Source organism: Halyomorpha halys, unplaced genomic scaffold (genome assembly GCF_000696795.3).
Source record: "Halyomorpha halys isolate HHAL.00 unplaced genomic scaffold, Hhal_1.1 Scaffold408.1, whole genome shotgun sequence".
In the NCBI taxonomy this organism is placed as follows: domain Eukaryota; kingdom Metazoa; phylum Arthropoda; class Insecta; order Hemiptera; family Pentatomidae; genus Halyomorpha; species Halyomorpha halys.
This window is the reverse complement of record NW_027113749.1, coordinates 778950-790623: the sequence shown is the minus strand read 5'-3', so window position 1 is coordinate 790623 and position 11674 is coordinate 778950. Positions and strand designations below refer to the sequence as shown.

General features: G+C 29.6%; 1 protein-coding gene across 1 annotated transcript; it reads right to left on the bottom strand.

Moving 5' to 3' along the window:
* Nucleotides 1-691: 691 nt before the first annotated feature.
* On the bottom strand, nucleotides 692-9993 carry LOC106682349 (endocuticle structural glycoprotein SgAbd-2). The gene is made up of 3 exons (XM_014423150.2): nucleotides 9908-9993; nucleotides 4003-4226; nucleotides 692-1080 (listed from the first exon to the last, which is right to left on the bottom strand). Exons 1-3 carry the CDS (start codon nucleotides 9917-9919, stop codon nucleotides 810-812), a joined length of 507 nt encoding a protein of 168 aa, XP_014278636.1. The 5' UTR covers nucleotides 9920-9993; the 3' UTR covers nucleotides 692-809.
* Nucleotides 9994-11674: the final 1681 nt, after the last annotated feature.

The window sequence follows — 11674 nt, the reverse complement described above, 5'->3', positions numbered from 1 at the left end:
CAAAATAAATTTCTCACGAGTGATAGGATCACTGTAAGGAGGGTGGCTGAATGGAATTTTCATACATTGCCCATTACATTACATTTACTCCCTTATGATTCAGTAGATATCTGAATATTCCAAAATCGTTTGAAAAAACTAAAATGTACTAAATAATTTAAATAACTAATTTTATTTATTTTTAAGTACATAGATACATCTGTAACTAACTGACTGTAGTGTTTGGAATCAGGAAATAATGTCACTGATGTAGCTTTCATAAAAAAGCTTAGTGTAAAATAATAATGTTTCATTTTATTATCATTAGGTTGACCTCTAGCTAGTCTACTATGGCTTAAAACTAAAATTCTTGGCAGTAGTTTTTACTTATTATAAATGTATTTTTTAAACATTTATTTATATTGCTAGGTTAGTAATCAAGTACCCCACCTAAAAAAAAAACTCAAACATACCGTCGATTTTTCTTGAGATTTTCATATATTTTTTAGCAGTTTAAGTTAAGCATGCTAATCAATTTACAATGTTTTATTCTAGTACCTACCTATCTCATAAAAAAACTGAATAGCTATAAATCGAACTCCAGTATTCCTAAAATTCAATAAAAATCGACTTCTCATCAGCTTATCGAGTTTTGACTGTATCTAAATTTCATAACGTAGGATCATCCACAAATAACAAACAAACGAAAAGATTTGATTTCAATGCTATTTTATTAAAAAATATGAATGGACGGTATGTACAAAAGCGTACACCGATATCATGTACAAAAATATACACAGGTTAGTGGAGACGTTGCCATCGAAGTTCTTCTACTGGTATTGAGGTTGTTGTGGCTGAGGTGGGAGGGACCTGATGTAGTCAAGTGCTCTAGCGATTTCGACGGGTATTGGGGGAGGAGTTGGGATGGCATCACCTTCCGCCCTGAAGCCGCCTTCGTCAGCGATGAAGTTGATCCTCACTGGAGTGCCATCAGGAGCGGTGTAAGAGTATGAGCCGGTGATGACCTGTGCCTCGTCTTGGGTTCCAGGGTTCTTCAGTGTTCCTTGAGCTTGTCCTGATATGCCGTTTTCCGTCTCGTACCTACAAAAAATAATAACTATGAATATTATGTACAAAAAAGATATTAATAAATTATTTTCAATTTATCATTAAACATATTATTCAAATCTATTCTAAATTTTTAGTACAGATATTTTCTCATTCTTCAAGGCAGAAGGATACATGATCACTGTGCAACGATAAATAATATAGTTCTAAATGAGGAGTGGAAAAGCAGAAAAATGCATATTTTTTAAAGATAAACATATTGTGTAGTCTTCCTTAAAATGGTAGAAGCTTTATACTAAAAGTTAGAGTGAAAGATTAAAAGAAAACTAATCCATATAACAAAGATGCAAAACAATATTTCATCAAATATGATATTTTCATTGAAACAACAACTAAAAACCCATCATTAGGCTTACTGAAAATGGACATAGTTTAATTAACTAATATAAGTCATAAATAAATATGGCTCAAAAATGTATAGTTAAATGAAAGATATACTATTTGTGAAATGTTGTGCTGGCTTTTATTTATTGTTAATGCTATTATGTTAAACTGATCTAATAATAATTCTTTAAAAACAAAGCCAACCCTCAAATTGAATATAGATATGCAGTTTTTAATTCATTACAATTTTGTTTTAGACGTTAAATAAAATAATTTGGCTAGATCGGTAAAAAAAAAAAAAAATAAATAAAAATAATAGAACCATTAAAATAACCTCAAATATTTCCTAAAATTTACTGTCATCAGTATGCAGTGTACATCAGTTACTACCTAATAAAGAAATCAATTATATACATAAATGCAATTATATACATAAAATGAATTATAGTGAATGAGTATGCATGTAGTATCAAATACAAAAGTATATTATTAAACGACAAGTTTTATTTCTTTTTTTAAAACTGTTTTCACAAAGAATTTATTTATGAAGATTATTATTGATTTATAGGATTTGTTAATTTTAAGTGATGTGCAAGTATTATTAGACCCAGTTATCCAGTATTACCTTTTGAAGAAATTTCAACCATTCCATTAAATATAAAATATCGATACCTCCAGTCTGTTCAATAATTAGTAGAATATTTCTGTCGTTTCTCATTCTCTTTAAGTTATTGACTGCTTAATTTTTCCCCCTCAATAATAGTGTGTACTTGGCATTTCTGTATTTTTCAAATGATTTTCTTTTTGGTATTGTTTCGGGAGTTGGTACTTGAATTTGCAAGTTTTGTCTGTACAAGTTGGTACAGTCTGTATATAGGCACATGTTGATATGTCCTATGTCTTAAACCTTGAAATACCATTGCATATTTGGTATGAACCTTTACCAGTCCTACTACACTCGTAATTAATAACATTAGAAATAAATCGATGAAATTGCAGAGTAATTTTCATTAAATTGTTGATGAATAACCACTCCAAGCCAAAATAATCATTAGATCACGCTGAACAAATTATTCAAATCATTCACTCCATCGTATGCACTTATATTTTGACGACGCGATTTGTGTTTGCAATACCTATCGACTAAAACCCCTCTCACGCGAAGGTCAGACTAAGATTGTTATTTCCTGAATCATCTAAAATTTAAATTCATTCTCGACTGTTAATAGTTTATTTTTCCTTGTAGCATCAAATGACTTTTGAGATTCATGGTTTATAAATCACATAAAACCATATTCTTTGTCCTTGATAAGCTGATAATTATGGTATACAACTAATTATTTTCATATGCTTACCAATAATTGTTAGAATTTGAAGAGCAAAAAATTTCAATGAAACCTAACATACATTGTAGTTAGAAAAGTGAAATAGAATCGTTTGAAATTAATCTAAATATATGAATCTGAAAAAAAAATCAAATATATTAGGGAAACTCCCCACTAATCAGGCACGTTAAACTATAAATGGAAAAAGAGTTACAATGAAAACATTCCTCAACGCTCTCATTAGATTCAAGGATATTACGCATCAGCCATGCCCGTCTCTTCTTCTTCGCATCTGTCTGTCTTCGAGACATACTAAATAGAAGATGTCTTCATCTGTTTTTTTTTTGTTTTTTTTTTAACCGTATCCGACATCCTGATCAGTGATAGAACGGTAGTTCGTATTCGGAACTGTATCGGAATATTGATTGGCACATCAATGACATTTCTTCATTTTTCTCAATACGTTTATTTTTTTAAAATTATTATAGTAATAATAATAAGTTAACGTATTTATCTTTTCCTTTGATTTTCTATCTATTTTATCTTAGCGTATATATAAATTTCTGCGAGAATAGTGTTTGAATTACAATTGAAGATTTAGTGTAGCAGCTTTTTATTTAGGTTTGCACTAATCATTCATTTTTTTAAAACTACGTACGTCATATTTTCACTTAGGTATTTTGGTGAATAAAATAGAAAACCACTTTAAAATGCAACAAATTCAACATAGCAAAATTTTCATTGCGTCACTTTGACAGATATGAAAGTATTACTATGATTGGATAAAAGTACAAGCAATAATATGCAATGAAATTCATATTATGCATTCATATAGAACCCCTATTTATTTTTATGAGATTTGCATCATTTAGTTTCTCTCTGATTACTTATAGGTTTTATGTAATTTCACTTGATTATATTTTTACATTAGTCAGAAAATCTGTTCCTTCACCTTTCCACGTAAATTTCCTCTGTAATCCTTGCCGGCAAACATCGTACCCAAAGAAATAACTACTGTTAAATTATTTCGGTCGCCGAATGACACACACTTGAAATCAGAAAAGGTTACAATCAGTATTGTGTAAAATCTTTTACTTTCTTGGTAAATGAAAACGAAATTATTTAAAATCGGATAAGTTTCAATCACTATAAATCTTTTATCACAAACTTGGTAGAAACCGATTCAGAAATGCTTATCCCTACCAGTGATCCTCTGACATGGTTTACAACAATTTAGTTTACATACGCGTAGTTGAAGTTGCCATCAAATTGTGTTTCCTGGTCGTTCTTTAGAATCCTGGCGAAAGCCTCTCCTGAAGCCTGCCTTGGAGCGAGAGGTGCTACTGGGGCTGGAGGAGCAGGCGCGATCGGGGCGGGCTGGTTGTACGGCCTCAGCCTCAGCTGCTGGTTCTGCGTGCTGTACTGCGGGGCTGACAGCGCGCTACCCACCACTGCGAGGACGGCCAAAGTCTGCACAAAAATCTTTTATTAATATTTGATTTATTACATACTTGACATCTTATTATTCCTGTGTGTACTTGGTGGATATATAATCGCTAAATAAAATAGTTTCAATTCTATATGTTAACAGAACTTAACCCCTAAAGTGAATTATTTTAGTTCTTAAAGCCAACTTACAGATCTCTTGAATTACTTTTCATATTTTAGACTACGATTAAGATAATTCATAATTTTAGGGTTCTAATCGTTTAGGGAAATATTTCGTAACACAGCAGCAGATATATTTAGCAAACCTCAAGCATGCTGCGTTGTTAGAGTGACACAATGATAGTGGGTCATTGTCTGCCCATAGCCTCCTGTAGTAAATATAAATTTTTTTTATTTTGATTTACATGAATCCATTTAGAATAGGAGAGATGTAAAGAAAAAAATGACAACACGTTTATGGAACATTACCATATAAATCTTTTAAGTTATTCTGTAGTATTTGGTTACCAATTTTGGAAGATTATAATAGAAATTCACCACTAATGCAAAATACAGACGAGTTTTCTTCTCTCTTTCTTCAGTAATAACAATTTTCGTTTTCGTCAATATTATGTTGGTTGATGAACGAACTGCTCGTGAGCTGATAAAATACCGGATGAAAGTACATTCTCGGGAAGGTCGGTCAGTCACCGAGATATATTTGCAGCGATTCCTGCTAACCTCGATTTAGGAACAACTCAGGATCAATGATCGCGTTACATTTCTTCAAGGTTTAACACGTATTTAAGATTTCGAAGTTTTGAAATAATCAGATGAACACGATTTTTATTTTATTTTCACTGAAACTAAATGTAATATATGCGCGGTAATGCATCAATAGTAGGAGTTCGATTTCCTGTCATTGAAAACTGTGAAAATACAACATACAAAATAAAATATAATTAAGTTTTTATATATATTTTTTTAACGGGAATAGCATTAACGCTATTTTGTTGATCGTCCCGTTATTGTTTTAAATAGTTGTATAGGGTGAAAACCTAAGACTAAAACTGGCCTAAACTAAATTAAATATAACAAGTATGGACAATTGCGTTAAACATTTTACTCTTTCCTAGGTTGAAGACACAAAATCATACCCCATTTAGTATCTTTTTCCTCCCATAAGTTAAGTTCCTTGGAATAAATGAATAAAATGAAAGTCGATTTCTATTTTTCCCTCAGTTATTTATACTTATTCATTTATTTATAGTTATTATTTTCATTTATTTATAGTTATTATTTTACATTTATTCAGTTATTTATAGTTATTGAGAGTTTCTTTTGTATTACGATTCTCAAAGTTATTTCCAAATACAAATAAACAATGCAATAAAATAGAAATACAAACAGATACTAATAAACTATCTTATTAGATGTAATTGGAGATCTTAATTGGACCATCTTTTTTGGCATGGATGGAACACTTTCGAAAATTACTCCAATTTAATGTATTTGTTCATATCGATTACAGAGCTGAAATAATTCCAAGATGGGTAATTTGTGTCAGCTCGAGTATAACCAACGAAATACTAAATGTCGATCCATATTTAAACGGACCGACCATTTCTAAAGTGTAACGCCTTGTTGAATCTTTACGCTTGTCGAAACCATCATTAGTTTTGTTTGGCTGTTGCATTATTTTACTTAATTGTTTAAAGTGCTCTTCTCGGAACTGAGAGCTCGAGTTCTGAAGTTGAAAAAAAAAGTCCTTATTGTTTGAGATTCGGCTATACCAGTAATTGTGCGATTATTAATTCTGTTTCCTAAAGAATAAAAAAGATGTGGAAGATACAAAACTTGGAGCACTTTTCTTTTCTATTTATTGCTAGTACTAATTTAACGAAAAATGTCTTATTTTAAAACAGTAAATACATTCATCATTCTTCAGCATATAATTTACCGCGCTTTTTATAATTAATGTAGACCTTGATCTCTTGAAACCGTCGGTGTCAGAAGATAACAGAGCAAAGACACAATGACCAAGACAATTAAATGCCATCCAACTGACACACGGAAGCGTTGCCTGTAACGGTTGTATGCAACTGTTGCACCGAATCACAATGCGTATTGTTCCCAATGCTCTCTTCTTCAACTAAGGCCCGGCCACCACAGCAATACTGTGTGAGGCAATTTCGAAAACGTGTAGGCTGTAGAAGTAACTGTTTTAAAACCTAAATCTATAAAATAAAGTTGATGAAAATCAATCAATCAATAAGAATCATATTTAAGCTTCAAAATCGACCAAATTTTAAAATTATCAATGAACAGCTAGTAAATATTGATAATTTCATAATTTGGTTTACACTAAAGTATAAATTTTGTTCAGATGCATTTAGATAGCAAAGAACCTCTTATTCGGAATTAATCACCTGTAACTATAGGTTTGATACCTTGGCAATGAAAGTTCCAATTTTTAAGAAAGAGATTCAATTTGCTTGACTGTTGGCTCGTTGAATGGCACTGTAGCGCGAGGATATACCCACTTACATAAATGAAAATTCTGGACTGTAACTTGTTCTTTCAATTTCTTAACGAAGCATGTCGATGAATAATGTTTTAAGGAATTTCAACAAGCCCTCTGTTTTAGAACGTGACGAAATACAGGTAACTCAAATGAAATCGTATTACTTGTAAAATTACTATGAATTTAAGTTATGTCTGAAGAGACGCAGCAGTGTATTGTTAGCAAAATAGATTATTTTTATGAACGAAAGTATAATAGGATTGATAGATAGGTGCAGATCTAAAAATACTTCGAAACATTTCATTAACATTTATTTTTTAGGTAAATGACTAACACTAAAAATGTATTCGTTTTATTTTTTTTAGTATCAAATAAGTGACATCCTCCGAAATTAATTATAATATTTAACTGAAAATTCCACTATGAGTTAATGAAAATAAACATCATTTAATTCTAAGCCCAAACCATTTACATCCTGATTGTCTCTTCTGTCATGGAGATTAGGTGCCTAAAATTAAAGGAGGTCGTTATGTTACTCGCAAGGTGTGAATCCATTCTGAAGCCGATGACGTAATGTTACGTGACTTTCTAAATGGACCTTACATCTATGCACATTTGGAGATGTGTCCAACCTAAGCTATAAATTCTAGTCAAAATATTTGTTAATGTATATGATAATTAGCTCACGAGGGTGTATTTTTTCGCGTTGAGATCTCATGTAAGATTTATTTAAATATGTTTTAGACAACCACGAAGTGCGTCAAAAATCAATTTTACTTGATAAATATCTTCGGTTCTTGAAAAGACAACTACCTATCATGCAATTACTTTATAAGTTATTTTTAATGGACTTCTAATTTGTTTTAAATTTATGAAAAAATAAATCGTCATGAAAAATTATGCTATAAGAAATGCCATTTTGGTGATTTTTATATTGTCGTGGATGAGTTCTTCTGCACTACATTCACCTGTTTAAATCGATTCAAAATAGTAAATTCACTAATTCGAAGAAGGAAAATTCACTAACCCGCCGTTGCAACCGTATTTTGTTTTTATATTTTAATGAAACGTATTGTACTCAGCATATGGGATTATTTTTTTCTAACGCTAATATAATTTTAATATGTCAGTTTTATTATTTAATGTAAAAATTGTAGGGGATAACTTTAAGTACGTATTAATTAAATTGAATAGTTGTTTAATGATGTTCATAATATTACAAGGAAGTTAGAATATACCATTAATATTCATGTATATTAACGAATAAATATGAATATAGAGAATAATTTTTATTTATTTTTTGTGTACCCTGTACCATGCAATTTATAATATAATGGATTTAATCTTATTGGTTAACCGACCTATTCTAACTAGAGTGGGAGGGTTGTTTTATTCCGTGGAATCATCACTAAATAATAATCAACCTGCCCAGACTGAAATCGAACTGGCGCCGCTACAGACTGGAGGTTGTTAAGGTCACGCCACAATAAGCCAATATGAGGCTACAATGGCTTCATATTGTAATGACGTGAATCATATTCTTTATAGTTTTCTAAATCCATTTATAACGATACCAATACTTTTGTAGTATTGGATCAAACTTGTCTTACACCCCTTTTCGCGTTGCCACCAATTATCAATAAATTTATGAAATAATTATGTTAACTATTCGTTGTAACATTTATATAGCCCAGTTAAAAAAACACGAATGATCATCTGATTAGTAAAACTTTTCAAAGACAATTATGAGATTCTTCTTATTTAGGAGGGTTCGAAAAATTTATATGCTGCTTTGAATTTCAAATAACAGTTATTATTAAACAATTTATATGATTACATACATTAAAAATCAGTAAAATAGTTTAATTTATTCTTATTTTTAGTTTTTCTTAAAATTAGTTATATATCTGTGTGGGGCTTGTGATTTATTTTCTCCTAATTAACAGTTCCGTTCAATTTTATTTATATTATTTTACAAACCATGAAAATTTCTAAGAAAAAAAATATTATACGATTATTTATAATATATTTTAAAATGACAGCCTACGATTGGCTACTTTTAACTTTTATTTAAATATTTTAATGAAAATTTCAAATGGCGATTAAGTATTAAATATTTTAGGAAAATGTTTCGCTTGATTTCTCATCAACTTATTTCAGAACATCGTTAATTCATCAGAGAATCGTTCATTGATTGAAACTTAAACACAATTGGATCTCTCACAAACTTAAACACAATCTCTCATTCGTAGTAGTTTTCAATGCCTTTACGGGTTCGTTTCGAGTAGATGATCTTGAAATATTTTATTGTCATTGACCATAGTTGATGAAATTCACTGTAATTCTGGAACCAAGTAGATATTGATGAGAAAAGCATAATTAACGATCTAATATAATTTGTATTTATTGTGCTGTGGAATTTCAGCAAAAATAGGAAGTTGTTTTTTCTATTAAAGATAATTCTACTTTTTATTTTCAATTTTAATATTACTGTTTTTAGAGTTCTACTATTGGGTAGTTTCTCTACATCCTGTATCATATCATTATGTCATTATGATCAAATTTACTTTTTACTTAATTGAATTTTTTTTATACAGTTGTAAATATCAATAAATAAAAAAAAATAATTTTAATATTAAAATTTAGAATATGATCAACCGAGGTTAGATTGAAATCAATGAATAGAAACAATATTTTTTTAATATTTATTTTAGTTAATAGCTATTGAATTTTTAGTATATTTTAACTGTATTAATCTATTAAAATTATAAATATGTATAAATTATTTTTAAACAATGTTCATACACTTTTAAACAGTTTTTAATTAATTTTAAAAGTTATTCAAACTATTTCAATATTTAGATAAAAACAAATTAATGTCTCTTTAAATTTCAGTTAAATATTTCAATATAGATAAAATTATTAAAATTCATTTTTAAAATGTTCCTTATTATAGTAGAAATATAAAGAAAACATTTCAGGGATATATGTATATATAACATTCGATTATCTTATAATAAAATTGATTTCGAAAAATCATATCTTGTTGCAATTGAAGTGTACCTAAATGTTATTATTTAACTGCAGAATGTTGAACAAAAATTACAAAAATTCCATTGAAACTCCTGAAATTATTATTATATCAATAAAATATATTTTAGCCTGTAAAAGACTGTTCCATAAGGATGATTATACTCACAAAGGTAATCATAGCGATGAGTGTCTTGCGTTGAGACTGTTTAGTCCTGGAGCGGCAGAACTGGGTATATATACTAAAGAGGGTAGTTGGAGGGGATACAGCTTACCGTAGCTTTTGGGGGCGTAGTTTGGTCTTCTTCAAGATAATGCTATTAATAAAGACATCCTGAGGCAAGGACGACGTCTTTCACGACCTCAGTCGATTTTTAGGAAAGTACTAATATTAAAATCTAAATTAAATATTCAAAATTGGTACCTTCAATCAGGACGAAAAACGAAAAAAAATATTTTTTTTTGTTATATTCAGCATTTACATTCCCTCAAATAGTATAAGTGAACTTTTATAGAAAATAATTTTAATACAAACCAATTAAAAGATTAAGGAAATTCTTATACGAAATCCATGTTCGTCTTTAATGATTATTTAGGCTTATTAAATGAGTTTAAATTACGACGTTATTCTAATTTTATTGTCATTTGATTTCTATATTTTTATCTTGGGCAATTCAACTACAATTATCTATTAATAATAAATATGAATATTACTTTGAAATGAGACAATGTCCTTCAATTTAGACTTAGTTCTATCTCTGGGAATTAGTGTTAGGATTTTGCCATAAAAAATACTCGTATCAGATTAAATAAAATAACACCCATTGATACTAACAATATGGAACGAAATATAAAACAATTCTAAACAAAATCACTTTATAAACACAAAATAATAGTGGGCTACTTAGTGTAGTGGTGTGTAACTCCAGTTGTCAATCAAATAAATTTCAACTTAAAGAATCATTTCGTTTCCTTTGGTTGACTTTAGCATTAAATAAAATAAATTAAAGTTATATTGTATATTGAATTAGAGTTCGTAATTTTTGTCTTAAATGGACAAATCAAAATGTCAAATGCACACTTAGTTGTGTTAACAGAAATAATACTTTTGCGAAATTTCCTCTAGTTGTCACTTAAAGTGGTCAAATTAAGTTATTAACGATATGGAATAGTTTTTTATCTTATGACCATTTTAAATAAATTTCTAGGGATAATCCTTTCAAATATATTAACTCAAAAATGCATGCATAGGTAACCTAGTATCCATCTCTGTCGAGAGAGCTTAGGCGTCAAAGCTTTACTGTTTTGTTACTGCAGCGGTGCCGGTTTCAATTCGGTCTTGGGGATGGACATTTATTTCGCGCTGTTTCCATGAAATGAGAACTTGACTCCATAGCAAGGTTTTAAAATAGGTTGGTTACCACCAAATAAAATTTAAAAAGGAATTGAAAAACACTTATAATTATATTTAAATAATTATTTGAGAGTCACTAATGAGGTATATCGGTGGTTATCTGTAGAGGATAAATAAATTAACAAAATAATTTGCCAAAGTAGCATAAATACATTTGCGTTTATACTACTTTGGCATAAATGCAAATTTATTTATATTTTTTTCTTAATTTACTTAATGCAGTGATTGGATAGTAATAAATTGTATTTAGCTCACACATGGGCCATCAACTAAATTAGGACTTTAATAATGTGAAATTGTTGCAAAAAGGACCACGTCGTAAAAATGTTCCCGTAAGAGCTATATTTTTAATATCATGTCTAAATACGCTTTTTGATTGGTTTCTGACATTTTACCTACAAAATATTTGTCTGCAGGTGCTGCTAATCCTGAAAACCAGAAATAATCTATAGATTAGAACCAAAGTGAGATTTCTGCTTAAATAGTTAAAAGATAGAGCTCCCTAAATTTCAAGAAAATTTC